At 44.2% G+C, this 21,926-nt stretch overlaps 2 protein-coding genes across 2 annotated transcripts in view; both read left to right on the top strand.

The window, feature by feature from the left end:
* The window catches only part of OVCH1 (ovochymase 1), a 273,997-nt gene that overhangs the window by 46,416 nt on the left and 205,655 nt on the right, over positions 1 to 21,926 (top strand). The gene's annotated exons all lie outside the window — the stretch shown is intronic.
* On the top strand, positions 3,151 to 4,773 carry LOC142300903 (E3 ubiquitin-protein ligase TRIM11-like). The gene has a single exon (XM_075341912.1). The coding sequence runs from the start codon at positions 3,151 to 3,153 to the stop codon at positions 4,771 to 4,773; it is 1,623 nt and encodes a 540-aa protein (XP_075198027.1).

Below are 21,926 nucleotides of genomic sequence, written 5' to 3'. Positions count from 1 at the left end.
TTCGAGTCAGGGGGATCCAAGAAATGGGCTGGAGGAGACACAGAGACAGTCCAAAGGGAAAGACAGACTATGCAGTTAGAGGGGACTAAACCACTAAGGCCGATGTCACACTTGCAATTGCCTCGCGTGAGTCTCGTGGTGCATCACCCGGCACGGACTCATCCGCTCCTGTGAGAAAAGTGTCGGTTGCATAGAGATGCATGCAACCGACTCGCTCCTGTGAGCAGAGTGTGAGTCCGTGACGGGTGATGCAACGCGAGACTCGCGCAAGATACATGCGAGGCAATCGCAAGTGTGACACCGACCTTACCCAAATATTGGTATTGTGGCAGCTGCTGCGTATGTGAATACTCTTCTTAAACACATAGGAGAGATTCAAAATCAGGATGTGATGCTTTAGATGTGATTTCTGTGACAGGCGCATTTTTTGGGAGAAGGTGATTAACTTCACGGTCATTTATGAAGCGATTTCTGCATTTCCTTGTGAGCACAGATCTCGCCGCCCTCATATGTGATCCCCATGCTTATAGCGCATGAGATTTACCGTATGTCCTTTCCTAACTACAGAGTCGTCGCTCCGATTTTATTGTCACATTTGCACCATATTGTATCTTACTGTGTCCATTATGACACATTAAATAACCACAATCACTCTCTGCTTTTATACTTTATGGCTCTAATATTTATTTTATTATTTATTTCTACCTGCACTAATACATTGTAACAAAACTCCCAAAATAATATATTTCGGCTTCTATGTTTATTACCTGCACTGATACATTGTAACAAACTAATGTATCAGGTCAGCAGAGTGATTTGGGCAACTGATTTTTTTTTTCTATCTCTACCTTCACTGTTACATTGTAACAAACCATCAGCACAGGACACATTTTTGGACTTCTGATGTTTCTTAACGTCATTGATACATTGTAATAAACTCAGGTCAGGAAAGAGATTTTGGCTGCTGTTTTGTTCTTTACCCGAACGGATACATTGTAACTAGAGATGGGTGAATAGTAACTATTCGTGTTTGGACAATGGTTACCGAATACAGAGCACTATTCCAGTGTTTGACAACGCAAAAAAAAATGCTTTTTCCCCATTGACTTGCATTGCGTTTGCAATTTGTGACGAATACCGGAATAGTACTTTGGGATTTGTTACAAATAATCCAAACACAAGTAGTTCCTATTCACCCATCACTAATTGTAACAAAATCTCAAAACAGGATACTTAGGCTGTTGTCTTTATTACTTGCACTGACACATTGTAACAAACAGGACAGGAGAGAGACTTTGGCTGCTGATTTGTTCATATATATTTATATGCGCATGCACTATAGGCCCCACTCACACTTGCGCTATTTTGACGCAAACGGACCCCGTCAGTAATGTAGTACAGTTCATTTATTTACAGTGGAAGCACGACACCATATGGACACAAGCGGGTACTGCATGACACACTCACGCGGCATATTAACGCGCTTCCACTGTAAATAAATGAACTGTACGACATTACTGACGGATTCCGTTTGCGTCAAAATAGCGCAAGTGTGAGTGGGGCCATATTCATATATTACATATCCCTGATATTCTAGACCTTTACCTCCCGGGTTCTCTATCCCACTCACCTGCCTGTTATTTGGGATTCTGCACAGGTAATATGTGGTGCAGAGAGGACTCCATTCTGCTTTTTGGCTCTAGATCCTCCTTTGTTTCCATTCCACGTTTTACCCATTACAAGCTTTTGTTACATATCAAACACAGCTCTGCCCACAATCTGATATCACCTGATGAAGCTGCTGTGTGCAGTGATACACTATGGATTTGGCTGTCTACCTCCTTGGCTCCAGATATAGCTGGTAAATTTGCTCCTTTATTTTCTTTTTCACCTAAGGGTTGATATAATTATTATTTACAGTTTCTTTACCTTCTTTCTCCACCATGCATGGGCTGTCTATCTTGATCAATATTGCTGTTTCTGCCACATTAGGAATTATGACAAAGGGGAAGTGTTGCATAACAAATAATATAACCCTTTAAAAAGTCAATTTTTATTTAATTTCCACTTAAAAATCCCAAAACCCAGTGCAAAATAGAAAATGAAAAGGCAGGAGGGTAAAGTTCTCACCCTAAAAGATGCACCTCCCTCCTGTCCTCTACCTACCGCGGAGGTTGGCACCCTACAATGATACGAATGTGGCGCCCCCACTCGACGACGGCTGTCCCTGTGGAAGCCCTATTAAGCCCTTACAAAAGTCATGAAAATTAAAGACAAATAAGCAGGGTAGTGGACAGGATGTGTGTCTTTTTATCCTGTCCACGACTTATTATATTATTATTAATAATATTTGTTCTGCCACATTACTCTAATGTTTTTATTTTACTTGTTTGTTTTTTTTTTGTTATTCCTTTTTTAGGCTCCTAAACATATTTATTAGACATCCATTCTTCAAATAAATATATAGAACAATGTATACCATTATCATTATTGAGAATTGTTTATTTTATGTTTGTGCTCCAGCGACATGTTAGTACCCAGTATTTTGATCTGAGGCTGTGATTTCATTGCTCATTATCTTTGGCAGAGCTGTTATCATACAGCTTAGGTACCTTCTTTTAATTGCTGTTGTTTGATATTATTTTATTTATTTAATAGTTCTCCTTTTCCATATACATTATTTTCTATAACTTCATGGCCATGTCCTTCTCTAGTTGGGACCTAGACTAGATTGGGGGTAGGAAGAGGTTAAAGTATAGATGTTAAAAGGATGTCTAGTAACTGACACACTTTATTAGTTCCACAGGTTTTTGCTTTAGGTTTTGTTCATACAAGCTCTAAACTTTGTGGACCGTTCACATCCGCAGTTGTAGACGGGGCTGGCCCAATATGCTGCTCCATGTTTTCATCTGAATAGTTTGATACATGAGCGGCCATATATATATACGCGCACGCACTGGTCATATCCATAAGTCAAACCAGACTACCGAATGCTGAAATATATTCTGCGTATGTATATATGACACATATTTTACCAGAAAGTTTATAGCACACATACTTTTCAAGCTCAACCTCGTTTTTTATATGATAACCATGTGTCTTCTGCTCCTTACAAACTTATACTTTCATTTCTTCCTTACACCATCAGCGATGGCATCTGCAGGCCTTGAAAAGGAGCTGGAATGTTCCGTGTGTCTGACCCTGTACACCGATCCCATAACTATGACATGTGGACACAACTTCTGCCGGGAATGTATTGATCGTGTGCTGGATACACAGGACGAGTCTGGAGTTTACACCTGTCCTGAATGTAGAGAAGAGTTTCAGTACCGGCCAACACTGAAGAAGAACATAACTCTGTGTAATGTAGTGGAGACTTTCCGATCTAATCTTGTGGATGATTCCTCAATCCTCTGCACTTACTGCATTCACTCGCCTGCACCTGCTGTGAGGTCCTGTCTGCTGTGTGAGGCTTCTCTGTGTGATAATCACCTGAGGGTTCACAGCAAAGGACCAGAACACGTCCTAACTGATCCCACCACTTCTCTGGGGAACCGGAAATGTTCTGTCCATAAGAAGATCCTGGAATATTACTGCAATGAGGACGCTGCTTGTATCTGTGCGTCCTGCAGTTTGGCCGGAGAACATCGGGGACATCGGGTGGAAATGTTGGATGAGGCCTCTGAGAAGAAGAAGATGAAACTGAGAAATGTTCTCCAGAAACTGATCACAAAAAGAAAGAAGACTGAGGAAAAGGTCCAGACTCTAGAGGAGCACTGGAGAAATGCTCAAGAAAAAGCAACTGTAGAAGCCGAGAGAGTCACTACCCAGTTTATAGACATCAGGAGACGGGTGGACCACCTGGAGAAGAGGCTCTTGAGTGAGATCTCCAGGTGGGAAGAGCTGGTGTCACTGTCATTGTCTGATGTGATCCAGAAGCTGGAAATAAAGAAGGACGAGCTGTCCAGGAAGATGAGGCACATTGAGGAGCTGTGTAACATGACTGATCCACTGACCGTCTTACAGGATCCAGACACCGGGGACTTGTGTGATCCTGAGGAGGATGGAGGCGATGAGACAGGGGATCATGATGGTGGTCCTGAGCAGACAGGGGGACAGCATGGAGGTGATGAGCAAAGAGGGGAACAGAATGGAGGTGTTTGGGATGCGGAACTGATAACAAACACATTATCTAATATTATAGAAGATGGAAATGTGACTCCCTATGTGCAGGAACCTGAAGAGATATTATTGGATGTAAACACGGCTGCTAATAAGCTCCTTATATCTGATGACCTGAAAACTGCGACCTGGTCAAGAAAAAGACAGAGCTGTCCAAGAACGGCAGAGAGATTCCAGTATTATCAGGTGATGAGCAGGAGAAGGTTCACTTCAGGACGACATTACTGGGATGTGGAGATCACTGACTCTGAGGTGTGGAGGCTGGGGATGTGTTACCCCAGTATGGCCAGGAGGGGGCGTCAGTCAGAAAGTGGAGAAAATGACAAGTCCTGGTGTTTATATAGATGTGCAAGGTGCAATCTGCATTATTCAGTGATGCACAAAAGTAAATCGGTCCGGTTACCTCAGAGGATGTCCAGTGACATGTTCAGAATTTATCTGGATTATGAGGCCGGGCAGCTGTCCTTTTATGAGCTGTGTGACCCCATCAGACACTTACACACCTTCACTGCCGCCTTCACCGAGCCCCTTCATGCTCTATTATATTTATGTGGGGGTTCTTTAACGATATTAGGGGGGAACAGCAGATGAGACCCCCACGATAGAAAGATGTTCAGGAGTCTTATAATCTGCACTATATGATTCTATGAATTTACTTGACGTTTTAATAGAGATTATAAAAGGCGGCCACATTACCTGTCCACCCCCCCCCCCCCCCTCTCCCCCTGCGTAAGGCCTAATCTATTTCGTTAATGAGGTTTGTGCCCCAGTTTACTCCCTGCCTCCCTTATTCCTATCATTGTTACCACAACAAAATATCCTAGTTCTTTGTCTTGTCTGATGCAGACAACGACCTAGGATAGATCGTGCTGCAGTGTAAAGTAATGCACCAATCACTCGGGTGACGCTGCCGGACATTCACTATCTATGCCAAGATTCTAATCGCACCAGAATTCAGTGGAAACAATGTGAATGTGCTAAAAATCCAAAAGGCCCTATAATTTTTAGCTCTTTCCGATCAAGTCAGCATGGATATATATATATATATATATATATATATATATATATATATATATATATATATATATATATATATATATATATATATATATATATATATATATATATATATATATATATATATATATATATATATATATTGGTGTGACCTGTTCATTTAAGATACTGATCGGCTTAATTTACACCAGTATTTTATAGACAGATTATAAATAATTTTCTGCCTCGCAAGTTTATTATATATATATATATATATTATAAACTTGCGAGGCAGAAAATTATAATCTGTCTATAAAATACTGGTGTAAATTAAGCCGATCAGTATCTTAAATGAACAGGTCACGCCATCTTTTAAAATATTACACTTTAGTCTTCATCTGTGGAAATAAAACTACTTTACAAGGTACTGGAGTACAATTTCGCAAACGTTGACATTTTGAAAAGTGGCAAATGAGGATATTTTTTTTTTTTTTTAAGGAAAGTTAACTTAGTGGCTTATTTTATCTTTTCTATTAGAATACTCTTTAGTCCAGTTAAAAAAAGGGATAAAAGAAACAATAAAATCTCAGGGCCGTAGTATAGTTCCCTTAGATTGGACAAGGCTCGTGTCTCCCGATATTAGGATGAGTAGTAAAGCATAGACTTCACATTTGAAGAGGACCATCCACCAGGATTTTGCTACGTGAGGTAAAGGCAGTGCCATGCTGGTGCTAAGATGCTGAATCCAGGCATACCTTTTGTAGAACGATCGGAGGCTTGGTTGCTGAAATATCTTTAATCGAAGTTCCAGAAATGCCCTGCACTTTGTGTGCATCAGGAGCAGGCCTTTGTGGTCAGGTCCTTGGTGTATATTCCTGCTCCTGTGTCTTTGTATTGCATGCCCCCTTTTTCTTTACTTGAATATTTTGCCACGTCGTCATTGCTGTTGTTGGCGGCGCATTGTCATAGTTATGTCTTAAAGGGCATCGGAGTCCGTGATCTCCGGTGCCATTTTACTGAAGACATTACTGTGGCATCGGCACGTTTGCGGATTTTTTTCTTCCATCTGCGCACGCATTCCCTGCCGTTCAGTCTTCACTATAATGGCGCCAGAGATCATGGTACAGACTCCAGCGCCATTTTAATGAAGACATAATTATTGTGACAATGTGTCGCCAACAGCAGCAATTGCAGCATGATGTGATATTTTTTAAAAAAAAAAAAAAAAAAAAGGGGGGGGGGGGATACAGTACAAAAACGCAGGGGGAGGATTATACACAGGGGACCCGTGCCACCTCAATGTATGCGTCAAAGTGAAGTGCAATTTTGATTAGATATTTCAGCAATCAAGCCCCAGATTTTGTCAACAAAAAGTAGGGTGCTGTGCACAGCACCCTAAGCCAGAATGGCACTGCCTTACCTGTATATAACAAAATCCTGGTGGCTGGTTCCCTTTTAATTACAGAGAGGGAAAACTTCCCAAAAAACATTACACCGCCTTCTTATCAAAGATTTACAGCGGCCTCATCAGGTCTAGGAATGCATAATGTATCTGGTTACAGATTCATCAATATAGTAGTGAAGTTCACCTTTAATGGGGGGGGGGATGCAAGAAAAAAACAGTTCCTTTTGTACGAACACTGACATTTCTGTATCTGATTATTTGTGGACATTGATGTGGATCCACACGAGGGCTGTGTCTGCGCTGCCCTAACACAATTAGTTTTCTTCATGGACATTTGTCTCGTCACCACAATTTCTCAGTAGTGCAGCCTCCGCCTTGGGGCCTGGACCTTCATGTAATCATATCCTGCAAAATGTATTTTCCAATTTTTAATGAAATAAAGGGTTTTTGTTTCTTTTAACTTTTTTCTGTTTTTTATTAAGAGTTTTATTTGTATACGGTGTAAGCACAGATAATGCCGCTCTTACACATCAGTGCGTTTGGTCAGTATTTCATCGGTATTTGTTCTCCAAATGCCAGAACGTGTGAATCTTTCCTGTATAATTTTTACTAAACTCTCCTCCCCCAAAAAGTGGCCCAAGTCTGCGTCTTATTATTAGTAAATAATTGTCTCGGCCCAGCATCGGCAGTTTTATTGTAATTTGGATGGATTTTACTCTATTTTTATATATTCTACCGTGTTTCCCCGAAAATAAGACGTCCCCCGAAAATAAGGCATAGCAGGAGTTTTCAGGGATGCTTTAATATAAGACATCCCCTGAAAATAAGACATAGCTGCGGTCAATAATGAAGTATCATGCAGCGGTGAAAGAGTTAAAGACACTGCAGGACACTTCATTATAGGCAGCGGGCACCCCCAGAAGAGAGAAGACAGAAGACCCCCGATCATACTCGCCAGACGCCGACCGGGAGCAGGTGAGCGCATAAAGGTCCTGCAGCGGCGGAACGCGCACACACCACGCACACGCCACACACACCCACACCCACCATCCGGCGATATCACTTGCTGCTCGGCGGCGATACTGTGCGGTGCAGTGCCCTTCCAGGACATGCCGGAGGATCACATGGCCGGAAGCATGTGGTATCTCCGGATGTTGTGAGCGCCTATGTGCGATATCGTCAGTGTGAGTGTATGCGATTGGTTGTGTGAGTGTGTTCTGATGTGTGTTCTGATGTGTGTTCTGATGTGTGTGTGTGTGTGTGTGTATGCGATCGGATCTGAGTGTCGGCAGAGGAGCATGGCTGCAGCACAGCTGCTGGGACCGCCCACCGGAGGGCACAGGGAGAAGTGGGGGGTGTGTGTGTGTGTGCGATCAGATGTGTGCGTGTATACTGTCTGTGAGTGTGTGTATGCGATCGGATCTGTGAGTGTGGGCAGGAGGTAGAGGAGCACGACAGCTGCTGGGATCGTGGGGTGGGTGGGAAGAAGTGGGGTGTTTGAGTGTGATCTGGTGTGTGTGTGTGTGTGTGTGTGTGTGTGTGTGTGTGTGTGATCTGATGTCAGCCAGACGCAGGGGAGGCGTGCAGCGTACCTGATGGGAGATCACAGAAGGATCTGGGAGCCATACAGACGCCCTGGGCTGGTATGTATGACGATCCTGGGATGGGGGGGTCTGCTTTTTGTGGGGGGTAAACTTACCCCCAACCATGTCTCCTCGAGAATAAGACACCCCCTGAAAATAAGACATAGTGCTTTTTTCAGGGCAAAAGAAAAATATAAGACGGTGTCTTATTTTCGGGGAAACAGGGTACTTTAAATGTATTTCACTCCTATTTTTATGCTTGTATACCACCATTGTATTCTGCAGCACTTAAAGGGAATATGTCACAAGGTTTTTGCCACCTAATCTGAGCTCAGCATAACATAGGGGCAGAGATCCTGATTCCAGTGATGTGCCACTTACTGGGCTGCTTTGTGTAGTTTTGATAAAATCACTGATTATTCAGCAGATTATCATTACAGGACTACTTGTCATGCTGTAAGTAGTCCAGCATAGTTTTGATCAAAAACTGAGAGTACTTAGTAAACGTTTATATGCACCATACTTTTATTCAGTTACAGCAACGTCAATACTATTTTTGGCTTTTTTCTTCCTCCTATGGCCAGTGTGAACATGAGCTTACAAGCTGCATGTATACAAAGTCATACTCCAGCTCACTTTTTTTTTTTTATTATATATTCATGAGCTTTGTATAACTGTTAGATCTGCAGCAGATAAAACATTGATTTTAATACTGTACTGGGTTCATGTAGATCTGCTGACATTACATGTGATATTTCTGTATAAAGCTATGTGCCCACGAGACAATGTACAGTCATATGAAAGTTTGGGCACCCCTATTAATGTTAACCTTTTTTTCTTTAACACTTTGGGTTTTTGCTATTTCAGTTTCATATATCTAATAAATGATGGACTCAGTAATATTTCTGAATTGAAATGAGGTTTATTGTACTAACAGAAAATGTGCAATCTGCATTTAAACTAAATTTGACAGGTGCAAAAGTATGGGCACCTCAACATAAAAGTGACATTAATATTTAGTAGGTCCTCCTTTTGCAAAAATCACAGCCTCCAGTAGCTTTCTGTAGCTTTTAATGAGTTCCTGGATCCTGGATGAAGGTAGATTTGACCATTCCTGTTTACTAAACCATTCCAGTTCAGATAAGTTTGATGGTTGCGAGCATGGACAGCCGCTTCACATCATCCCACAGATTTTCAATGATATTCAGGTCTGTGGACTGGGATGGCCATTCCAGAACAGTGTAATTGTTCCTCTGCATGAATTCCTGAGTAGATTTGGAGCGGTGTTTTGGATCATTGTCTTGCTGAAATATCCATCCCCCTGCGTAACTTCAACTTCGTCACTGATTCTTGCACATTATTGTCAAGAATCTGCTGATACTGAGTTGAATCCATGCGACCCTCAACTTTAACAAGATTCCCGGTGCCGGCATTGGCCACACAGCCCCAGAGCATGATGGAACCTCCACCAAATTTTACTGTGGGTAGCAAGTGCTTTTCTTGGAATGCCGTGTTTTTTTGCCTCCATGCATAACGCCTTTTTGTATGACCAAACAACTCAATCTTTGTCTCATCAGTCCACAGGACCTTCTTCCAAAATGTAACTGGCTTGTCCAAATGTGCTTTTGCATACCTCAGGCGACTCTGTTTGTGGCGGGCTTGCAGAAACAGCTTCTTTCGCATCACTCTCCCATACAGCTTCTCCTTGTGCAACGTGCGCTGTATTGTTGACCGATGCACATTGACACCATCTGCAGCAAGATGATGCTGCAGGTCTTTGGAGGTGGTCTGTGGATTGTCCTTGACTGTTCTCACCATTCTTCTCTGCCTTTCTGATATTTTTCTTGGCCTGCCACTTCTGGGCTTAACAAGAACTGTACCTGTGTTCTTCCATTTCCTTACTATGTTCCTCACAGTGGAAACTGACAGTTTAAATCTGAGACAACTTTTTGTACCTTCCCCTGAACTATGTTGAATAATTTTTGTTTTCAGATAATTTGAGTTGTTTTGAGGAGCCCATGATGCCACCCTTCATAGGAGATTCAAATAGGAGAACTAATTTTTTTTTTTTTTTTTTTAAATCAGATACTTTTTTATTAAAACAGAATACATACAACAGAATAACAAATCTGCATCCAAATTAAGTTTATCACATCTATTACCCCTTTAACTCCCCCTCCCCCACCCGGCAGCAACACTTCTCCCCGATACTACATCCCATTTAGTACACACTTAGAATACCCTCCAACTGTAGTATAGCAACCATCCCGTTCACCCAGATGTGCAGGAGGAGCAACTAGTAACACAAATAAAACAAAACACACACATCAGAGGTCTCGGACGGCTATCCCGGTCCCAAATCAGTTTACTGGTCCACCACTCATCCTATTCGCATTGCAGCCAAGGAGACCATAGCTTCTCAAACATTTTAACATTCCCCCTTCTTTCATACACTCCCTGTTCCAGCTGACGAATACATTTCACCCTTTTAATGTACTCTCCCCTGGTCGGGGGGTCTTTTTTTAATCCAGGACCTGGCGATTAGCTTTCTTGCCGCATACAGCAGCCTAGCAATGGCAATTTTCATAGTATTTTCCACCCCAAGCTCCGCAACATATCCCAATTAGAGTTGAGCGCGGTTCGAGGTTCTCCAGTTCGCAGTTCGAGTGATTTTTGGGGGCTGTTCTAGATCGAACTAGAACTCGAGCTTTTTGCTAAAGTTCGATAGTTCTAGATACGTTCGAGAACGGTTCTAGCAGCAAAAAGCAGGGCCTTTTTACAGCTACAGTGTGCAGGAGCCATCGCTGGCAGCCTGCCACAAGCTGGTAACCAAGATAAACATCGGGTATCCAACCAAAGCGCTTTGGTTAGTAACCCGATGTTTATCCTAGTCACGTGCAGGAAGCCCACACTTCCCTGCTCAGCTCACTCCGCCCCCTCCTGCACGCGGCATGTACGTGTGTATATACACACACACACACACACACACACACACACACACTGCACACATGGTCCCGCTCGGCTTACCTGCGGTGATGAAGTCCCACCATCCCGACCTCAGCGCTGTCACTGTCCTCCATGGCCGCCGCTTGTCACATCACCTTCTCTCGCTTCCGACCCGAGACTGACTAGCGGTGACGTCACGGGCCTCTCGCGATACTTGGCTGTGAAGGCAGTGGTCATTGAACTCAGTGACAGGTGCTGTCAGTGTATACTAATTAGAGAAAGGGGGGGAAGGGCACCACCAGATGGGATCTCCGGGTATACGGTTACATATGCCAAAAGGAAGAGAAAGAAGTATACCCTTAAGGGATCACCAAGAGATTATAAAACGAAAATTTCTTTATTACAAATAGGAATACATATGGACTCCACACTGGGAGTGAACACACAAGGGACAATTAAAAACATTTAAAACATGCACATATCCCCTAAGCCAAAGCACATAACAAATTGGTATTAGATGGATCAATAATAAATACCACCCCTTAGATAGATACAACCAGCAATGATATGACCTGTTATAGAATATACACAATGATATTTACAATAATAATATGCATAATGCCAGCATCACAATAATGAAGGCAAGAACAAAAGGAAAAACCCTCAGAAAAAACATGACCCTGGAATTGTTGACTCCGGTCTCCTTCATGTCTCCTCCCTCCATTCCCATTCTTAACTAAAATGACTACACAGACACCGAATATCTTTAGATAATTCTGGCCATAGCAGCCATTTATTAACAAAAATACATAACCAATAAAATTGCAACATGGTAAGGTCCTTGAAGCTACAAACCCTGGTGATTCCCATAAACCGAACCATAAAACCAACTTGCTCCCAGCCGTTACCCACACTGGCTCAGGCGCACCACACTGTAAGGGTTAATCCTTTGTTAACCCCAACACACCCACAGGGGCCCCGACATCCCCGTCGGGATTCCCCTCCAAATCACCAGGTGACCAGCCATTCTGCCAATGAGGGGATCCACACCCGTATGGATTTCCCGAACAATTTTAAACCAACTTCAAGGACCCACCAATAACGCGCCACTCAGCCACTACGACCCGAGAAACCCCCCCACCCCCCCCTCTCCCATATAATGCACAACCCAGTAATACCACGAATATTAGGGAGGGCGGGCGGGACTCTTCCTTCAGCCAGGGGAGCGGGAAAGTACCGCTCCTCCCCTTTGGCCATCCAATCCCTTCAAAACGGGCTTACTCCCCCTCCCCCACCCATGACATCCTGACCTCCCCACCAATCAGGGGTCATGCCGGCCTCCGCAAATGCCCCGGAGTGGGGGAGGGGGGGGGCAATGCTCCGTCCTCTCTTTGGTAAGGTCACAGATATATAAAGCACTCCCATGGCATCTTTGATGAAAATAGAGCCAAAATGATGTGAGTCAGGCTCAGGTTTGGCGTATAATAAGCACACGGGGTATATCCCTGAACAACAGAGCCTAAACCACAGGAAATAATGGATAGAACTTCTGAGAAAGGCTTGGCTAAATTCAATAGAGTGTATAAGTAAGATTAAGCATGACATCCATTCAACAATTGGATAAGCCAAATATAATAGATTTAGCCAGTGCGAAATTTATCCATATAGATTAGTCCCTGTGCAGACAATAAATAGTGTACCCAGTTGGGGCACACCAACAGCAAAATAAGATGTAAGACAAGTCTTGCACATAGAGAAATAGCACAATTAATACGTGCTGTTGCTATGTGTGCCAGCCGAGTAATGAGACCAAACACCTATTCAGTAGCCCAGGTGTTACAAATAAGCCCATACTCACTATCCTCAATTATCAGGGAGCACAAACATAAACCAGGTTGTAAGAGGGGGTGGAATGCTTTGGCAGAGTAACCCCACGCGTATCGCCTCCCTACAGGAGGCTTCCTCAGGGGAAGAAAAGTAGACAGTATGTGGTCCACAGTGTCATATTTAAATCGTACAGCAGATTAGATAATCACTCACCAGCTTGCAGCTTTTAAAGAGTGCAAGGTTGAAGCATAAGATGTTTCTACAAGGCGGCCGCCATTTTGGCCGAATCACATGATTCGGCTGTAAACCCTCCCTTAGTCTCTATAGCGCATGCGTCCATGAGCCAGCGCTGTTTGCAATGAAAACTCGTATTGCTCAGATGTATCCCTAATGGTACAGGATACCCATTTTTGCTTATTTACGCTTATTTTACAGCCCCACTTAAAATATGTAGGGTATTATAAACAACACTCAGCAGTGTGTAGATAGAATTTCGTAAGATTCTCATTCAACAGGGTACAATCTACCAGCTCATGTGACATATGGGTATCCTGTACCATTAGGGAACCATAAATCGTGATTATTGGTTTTCCCTGTGCAAGTGAAATTTTAGGCCATGCACCAAGCTTTAATGAACTGCCAGTATATGTGCGCCGCCTAATTTGACATACCTTATCCTTGTAAAAAATTTAAAAAAATGTATTTTTCTACCTATACACTATCATGCTTTACCTGACAGGACTCATACATCTGAGTAATATGGGCTTTGATTGTGAACAGCGCTGTCCTATGGACGCATGCGCTGTAGAGATTTGGGGAGGGTCTTCAGCCAAATTATGCGTTTCGGTTAGAATTGTATTAAATCTACCTATATATTGCTGGATGTTACTTATAATATTCTACACATCCAAACTGTAAGACAAAATAAGTATAAATGAGTATTTGTACACCATTAAGGACTTATAGGGGTGGTTACCTATATTTCCTATACGAGTATGCTGAGACACCCTAAGCTATGCACTAAGTTCTAATAAACCGCTACTGCGCATGCGCCGCAAAATCTGTTATACCTTATCCGTGTATAGTGATTTCATCTAATAAAAATGTTTTTCTATCTGTATACCGCTATGCTATATCCGTAAGGACTCATACATCTGAACAATACGAGTTTTCATTGCAAACAGCGCTGGCTCATGGACGCATGCGCTATAGAGACTAAGGGAGGGTTTACAGCCAAATCATGTGATTCGGCCAAAATGGCGGCCGCCGTGTAGAAACATCTTATGCTGCAACGTTGCACTCTTTAAAAGCTGCAAGCTGGTGAGTGATTATCTAATCTGCTGTACGATTTAAATATGACACTGTGGACCACATACTGTCTACTTTTCTTCCCCTGAGGAAGCCTCCTGTAGGGAGGCGATACGCATGGGGTTACTCTGCCAAAGCATTCCACCCCCTCTTACAACCTGGTTTATGTTTGTGCTCCCTGATAATTGAGGATAGTGAGTATGGGCTTATTTGTAACACCTGGGCTACTGAATAGGTGTTTGGTCTCATTACTCGGCTGGCACACATAGCAACAGCACGTATTAGTTGTGCTATTTCTCTATGTGCAAGACTTGTCTTATATCTTATTTTGCTGTTGGTGTGCCCCAACTGGGTACACTATTTATTGTCTGCACAGGGACTAATCTATATGGATAAATTTCGCACTGGCTAAATCTATTATATTTGGCTTATCCAATTGTTGAATGGATGTCATGCTTAATCTTACTTATACACTCTATTGAATTTAGCCAAGCCTTTCTCAGAAGTTCTATCCATTATTTCCTGTGGTTTAGGCTCTGTTGTTCAGGGATATACCCTGTGTGCTTATTATACGCCAAACCTGAGCCTGACTCACATCATTTTGGCTCTATTTTCATCAAAGATGCCATGGGAGTGCCTTATATATCTGTGACCTTACCGATGTTTTTTCTGAGGGTTTTTCCTTTTGTTCTTGCCTTCATTATTGTGATGCTGGCATTATACATATTATTATTGTAAATATCATTGTGTATATTCTATAACAGGTCATATCATTGCTGGTTGTATCTATCTAAGGGGTGGTATTTATTATTGATCCATCTAATACCAATTTGTTATGTGCTTTGGCTTAGGGGATATGTGCATGTTTTAAATGTTTTTAATTGTCCCTTGTGTGTTCACTCCCAGTGTGGAGTCCATATGTATTCCTATTTGTAATAAAGAAATTTTCGTTTTATAATCTCTTGGTGATCCCTTAAGGGTATTCTTCTTCTTTCTCTTCCTTTTGACAGGGGCTGTCAGCAGTGCAGGAGATCGTCATTGCAGGTAATGTACCTCGCTGACAGCAGCACTTGTCATGCCCTGCAGTGACCTGGGCTGACCTATTGATGTTAGCTCAGGTCACTGCACTGCTCTCCCAGCCAATGGGGAACATCCTGCTCTTCATTGACTGGGACAGTGTGGATCGTCATGGCAACCCCTTGGATTACACCAGACCTGGATTTGTTTTTCTTTCTAATAAATTGGTTAGAGGGAATGTTTTGGGGAGTGTTTTTTTTTTCCAAATAAAAATGTGTTTGTAGTTTTTTTTTTTTTTTTTTTTTTTTATTACTGACTGGGTTGGTGATGTCGGGTATCTGATAGACGCCTGACCTCACTAACCCCAGGACTTGATGCCAGGTGACATTACACCTCTGGTATTAACCCCATATATTACCCCGTTTGCCACCGCACCAGGGCGCGGGATGAGCTAGGGCGAAGCACCAGGATTGGCGCATCTAATGGATGCGCCACTTCTGGGGCGGTTGCGGCCTGCTATTTTTAGGCTGGGGAGAGTCCAATAACCATGGACCTCCCTAGTCTGAGAATATCAGACCCCAGCTGTCTGCTTTACCTTGGCTGGTGATCCAATTTTGGGGGGACCCCTACGTGTTTTTTTTTTTTTTTTGTTTTTTTTTTTAATTATTTATTTAATTTAAAATAACAGCGTGGGGTGCCCTCAGTTTTGGATTACCAGCCAAGGTGAGGTTGCCAGCTGTGGTCTGCAGCCGTCTGCTTTACCCTAGCTGGCTACAAAAATAGGGGGAACCCTACGTAATTTTTTTTTTTTCATTTTTTTTGGCTAAATACAAAGCTAAGCACCCCTTAGTGCCACATGAAAGGCACCAAAGGGTGCAAAATTACAAAATGCAGGAGAGTGGGACATTGTATCTTTCTGCCATTATAATGACAGAAAAGACTGATATGAAGTGCACAAGCACAAGAAAATCACCAGAGCGCTCTACGCTGTGAAAAGCAGTAGAAAATGGCACTGGAGTGAACATGTGACCGCCTCATGTAGGATGAAGCTATGGATCCTGGGTAAATTTATGCATTTTCCCTCCTTCAGTTTTTTTGCAGTACACAAAAAAAACGGAAGGCACACGGATGACAAACAGATGACATACGGACCGTCTACGGAACGGAAACGGATGCCACACGGATGCACCCGTGAAAAAAAAGGACTGTTTTTTGCAGACCGCAAAAATGGATCGGTCGTGTTAATGTAGCCTTATTCTGATCTGCCGTTTATAAACAGCAGGCAGAAATAAGTGAATAACGCCCCCCAGCGTCAGAAAATCTCCGGGGTTTCAGGGCTAGCTGAGACCCTGGAGATCATGATTCAGGACGGTTTTTCCGGTCCCCGCTCCCGTGATCACAGGTATACACCGATCACGTTACAGTAAATGACAGCGCCGGTAAAAAAATATTTATCTCCCATCTGGCATGAACAAACATGGTAAATCTCCTACCCGGTCCCCTCCGGTGTCGCCAAAGTGCCCCCCCTGATGCCCTCCCAGAAATCCAAGATGGCCGCGCGCACAGCAGCGCGCCGGCCGCATTCACCCTACTCCTCTGATTTCTGTCGCATGTGCCATGACACATGCGACAGAAAACTCCTCCCCAGGCCCTGCCAGGTCACCCCCTATAACCCCACCGGTGTTCCCCGGTGTCCCACGGTACCTGTGCAGCATTGATCCCCCGCGGCCCTCTCCTTCACAATAGACGCTGCCGCATGCACAGAGCGGCTGTCAGCTCAGCTTCCTGTGTTCAGACACAGTGAGTGGTGGTTATGCATCTCTAGGCTAAATGGGCGGCACGGTGGCTCAGTGGTTAGCACTGCAGTCTTGCAGCGCTGAGGTCCTGGGTTCAATTCTCACCAAGGACACCATCTGCAAGGAGTTTGTATGTTCTCCCCGTGTTTGCGTGGGTTTCCTCCGGGTACTCCGGTTTCCTCCCACACTCCAAAGACATACAGCGCTATGGAATTAATAACGCTATATAAATGAATAAATTATTATTATTACTGCAATGCCCTGCTCATGAGGTAAGGAACATAATTGATCAGGAGAGCTATACTACATTTCCAAATGGAGGGATTTGCTTTTATAGTTGCCCTGCTGAATGACTACCAAACATGAGTCCGTTATACGCCACAAGAAAACACATCTAAATAGCGAGCTCTGTTAAGTATTCATTCAGCTGGATAACTGGACTTAAAGTGGTATTCCATCTCCAAGATCCTATCCCCAATATATAGTAGGTGGAATAGCAATAATATCAGCAAATACCAATATTTGGAAATGTAGAATAGTTCTCCTGATTAGGCATGACCTTACCTCATGAGCAGGGCATTGCAGCTTTGGTAGCAACCATTACGACATGGATTCTGCTGCTGTGGACCCGGGGAGAGTGAGTGCAGATTCATTGCACCCACAGTCCTCACATGGAGGGTCTGCACTCCTAGAAAATGGGGGATACGTTCCCTGAGTGTCTCCACCCCCCCCCCCCCCCCATATTCTAGACGGTCCAGAGTCGTCGTGGGATCCCTTTATTTTTTTTCTTACAATAAATTGGTGAAAGAGGGAATGTTTTGGGGACTGTTTTTTTTTTTTTGTTTTTTTTTCAAACTGCTGGGCTTGATGTCAGGTGACCTTACAGCTAGTATCAACTCGATTTATTACCCCGTTTGCCACTGCACCAGGGCACGGGATGAGCTGGGGTGAAATGCCAGGATTGGCGCATCTAGTGGATGCGCCACGTCTGGGGTGCCTGCGGCCTGCTATTTTTAGGCTGTGAAGGCCCAGTAACTATGGACCTTCCCACCCTGAGAATACCAGACCACAGCTGTCCGCTTTACCTTGGCTGGTGATCCAATTTGGGGGGGACCCTACTTTTTTTGTGTAATTATTATTTATAAAATAATTATAAAAAAAAAAAGAGCCTGGGGGGACCTCCACATTGGATCCCCAATTGGAATCCGCAGCACAGGTTAGCCCGAGGTTTCTGGGCGCCTCTGCTGCGAATTGCAGTCCGCAGCCGCCCCAGAAAATGGCGCTTTCATAGAAGCGCCATCATCTGGCGCTGTATCCAACTCTTCCAACAGCCCTGAAGCCGGGTGGCTTGTTGGGTAATAATGAGTTAATACTAGCTTTGTTTTACTAGCTAGTATTAAGCCAGAGATTCTTAATGTCAGGCACGTTTGACCCGGCCATTAAGAATCTCCAATAAAGGGTTAAAAAAAAGACTCCGCACAGAGAAAAAAATACTTTAATAGAAATAAATACACAGACACATTAGAGACTCCATCTTTATTACCCCCTGTAAGCCCTCCACGATCCATGGTCTTCTGTCTTTCTCGTTCAACAAATGCAGCTCTGCTCCATCACTGCTGCATGGGGGAAGACGCTGCTTCCCATGCAGCCTTCACTCCGTGAGTGATCAGTGCTGCTGACTGTCAGCGGTAACGCTGACACACGTTACCATAGCAACGCTGCTCCCGGAGCCGCGGTTAGCGGTGACGTCACCGCTAACTGCGTTGCTATGGCAACGGTGATCTCCGTTAATGACCGGCTGTGTCAGCCGGTCCCTAACGGAACGGGGAGTCGATCGTGTGCTACAGCATGTCGCCGGTACACGGCGATACACAAATGCGTACCGGAGAGATGCACTCGCAGGTCCTACATGACGCGTCATAGTCATGTGACCAGTCTGTAGCCAATGAGATAATGGCCACGTGACTGGTCACATGGCTATTTTGACGTCACGATAGGTCCTGCTTCTCTGCTGGCAGTGCCGGTCACCGGGAGGATTCAGCGATCATCGGATGGAATAGCGGCAGGAGACAGAGTGCAGGAGGGATCGCGGGGACCGGTAAGTGTTATGGCAATGTTTATTAACTGTATGTGTACATTTATAATGCATTTTTATGTGTTTGTGATTGCCTCCCATTATAGCCTATTGGTTCGGTTCGTTGAACGTTCGAACCGAACTCGAACGAGACCTCTGTTCGGCGAACCGAACTCGAGCCGAACCACGGCCAGTTCACTCATCTCTAATCCCAATAGGCATATCAATGGTTCCCTGGGAAGGACACACCCATATGTTCTTCCTATCTTGTGGATAACCTTAGTCCAAAAGGAGACCAGTCTCGGACAAGACCACATCATATGAAAAATTCCTGCTTCAGATCCCTGACACCTTGGACACTCCGAATTCCTTCTCAACCCCATTTTAAACATCAGTAAGGGAGACCTATATACCCGGTGAATCACGTATAGGTGAGACAGTCTGGCCGGTTCGCTCATGGAAAGTTTAGGTACATACTCCAGGATACTCTCCCACACCTCCTCCGTTATCGGCCCAACTTCCTCCTTCCATTTAGATTTAGTTTTAATTGGGTAATCTAAAAGAAAGGTATGTAATATATCTTTATGTGCCAGAAATGATCCCTTTAGTGCTTCCTCCGCCCTTACACACATACTCCAGTACCAGGTCAGTCTGTATACTCCAGTACCAGGTCAGTCTGTATGGCCACACTTTGTTTATCCGCTTGGGCTGCAATCGCATGTTTTAATTGACTGTAGTGGAGCCAGCCGGACGCCGGCAACTGAAACTCACTCTGTAACTGTGGGAACGATTTCACAATTCCGCCGTCCAATATCTGATGCATGTATATTACACCCTTGCGTCTCCACTCCTCAATATTCCCCATTTTCTGAATCTCCGGGAGATTACTGTTATCCCAGATAGGTGTAAACTTGGTTAACCGGGTCACCCCTCTCACCCTTTTCAGCCTATCCCAGGTCTTGTTTATAAGTGCCATTGTAGGAGACGTTCCACCCAGGAGCCCCACCGCACCATCCCCTAGTCCCATTACCAATGGACTTCTACCCACTATGTATTCCAGCACTTTCTTTAATGCCCCCATCTTTCTCTCGATCAGACCAGCCCCTGAGGTGTTGACATTGCGCCACCATATAATACAATTCCGGATTTGGGATTGCTAGACCCCCCCCCCCCCCCCCTCATCCTTCAGCCTTTGTAAAGTCTCTAATCGCACCCTAGACTGCTTTTTACCCCACACCAGGTCCCTAAACAGCGAGTTTATCCCTTTAAATCTTTTCTTTGAAATACAAACAGGGGCATTGTGCAGTATGTATAGGAGTTTAGGCATTACTACCATCTTTAGTAAATTAACCCTTCCAACAACTGACAAATGTTGCTTGTTCCAGGCATCCACTTTGGCTCTCAATTTTTTAAGGAGAGGCCATAAGTTCACCTGTATGTATTTTTCTACTGGCAGAGATATCTGGATACCTAGATATTTAAATTCGTCCACACTCTTCAATTTGTTAGCCCCAGTATCCTCATTTGTCCAGGTTACTTCCCCATCCACTTTAAAGAGGCTCGATTTAGACCAATTAATGGTCAGTCCCGAAACTTCTCCAAATTTCTCTATTATCTGCATGGCATAAGCCAATGAGGCTGACGGATCCCCCAAGAAAAGTAATAAATCGTCAGCATAAAGAGCTATTTTCTCCTCTAAATGCCCATATCTAAATCCATGGATCTCCTTCGATTTCCTAATGACCGCCGCCAGAGGCTCTATTGCAATAGCAAATAGGAGCGGCGATAGTGGGCAGCCCTGTCTCGTGCCCCGGTGCAACTCAAACGCTGAGGAGGTCATACCGTTAACTCTAACTTTAGCAGTAGGCCTATTATACAACAGCTGCACCCACTTTACAAACCGTGGGCCAAAACCCATATGCTGCAACACTTTCCACAGATACCCCCACTCAACACTATCGAACGCTTTCTGGGCATCTAGCGAAGCAATCACCCTCCGGCTAGGGTTGTCAGGCGGCAACTGTAGATTAAGATATAATCTCCTGATATTGGCCGTGAACCCTGATTGGTCCATATGTGTTAGGTTAGATATAACTCCAGTCAGCCGGTTTGACAACACCTTAGCCAGAAGCTTCACGTCCGCTGTTAATAACGAGATTGGTCTATGAGTCTGGAAGCCTCGGATTTTTATCCTCCTTAGGCCCGTTTCACACGTCAGTGAAAAACAGTGACGTTTTTCACTGGCGTGTAAAACACGCACATGTCCCTGCGTGTGCCGTGAATCATGGCACACGTGGGTTGTCTAAGTGCAATCCGGGCTCCGTTATCCGTGCCCCGTGATTGCACTTAGAAATCAACTCGCCTGCGCCCGCTCCCGCTGTCCATGGTGCTGATCGCTCCCGCGACGCAGCATCCGACCGGCGGTGCCCTCCCTCCCCCCGCAGCAGCTGCTTCCGGGTCGGCTGTGTCGCGCATAATGAATATGCGCGACAGTAATAAGCCGGCACAGAAGGAGCAGGGAGAACGGGCTACAGAGGACATCGCTGGACGCCGGGTGAGTTAAAATGTTTATTATTTTAAATGCACGTTTTTTTTCTGGCACGTGTTTCACGGACCACACCACTGCGTGGTCCGTGGAACATCAGTGATGCCAGAAAAAAATGGACATGTCTCCGTGCAGCAATCGCGCACACGCGGGTACGCTGCACGGAGACACGTGCAGTGAAAAATCACTGACGTGTGAGCAGACCCATTCATTATAATGCATCTGCGTATGTCAGTGATTCTGGTAC

This window comes from Anomaloglossus baeobatrachus, chromosome 4 (genome assembly GCF_048569485.1).
Source record: "Anomaloglossus baeobatrachus isolate aAnoBae1 chromosome 4, aAnoBae1.hap1, whole genome shotgun sequence".
Lineage (NCBI taxonomy): Eukaryota > Metazoa > Chordata > Amphibia > Anura > Aromobatidae > Anomaloglossus > Anomaloglossus baeobatrachus.
The sequence above is the reverse complement of the archived record's forward strand: the minus strand, read 5'-3'. Positions and strand labels throughout refer to the sequence as shown.

Excerpts from the sequence above, each read along its gene's own strand:
- LOC142300903 (XM_075341912.1), top strand. The coding sequence starts at position 3,151 with ATGGCATCTGCAGGCCTTGAAAAGGAGCTGGAATGTTCCGTGTGTCTG.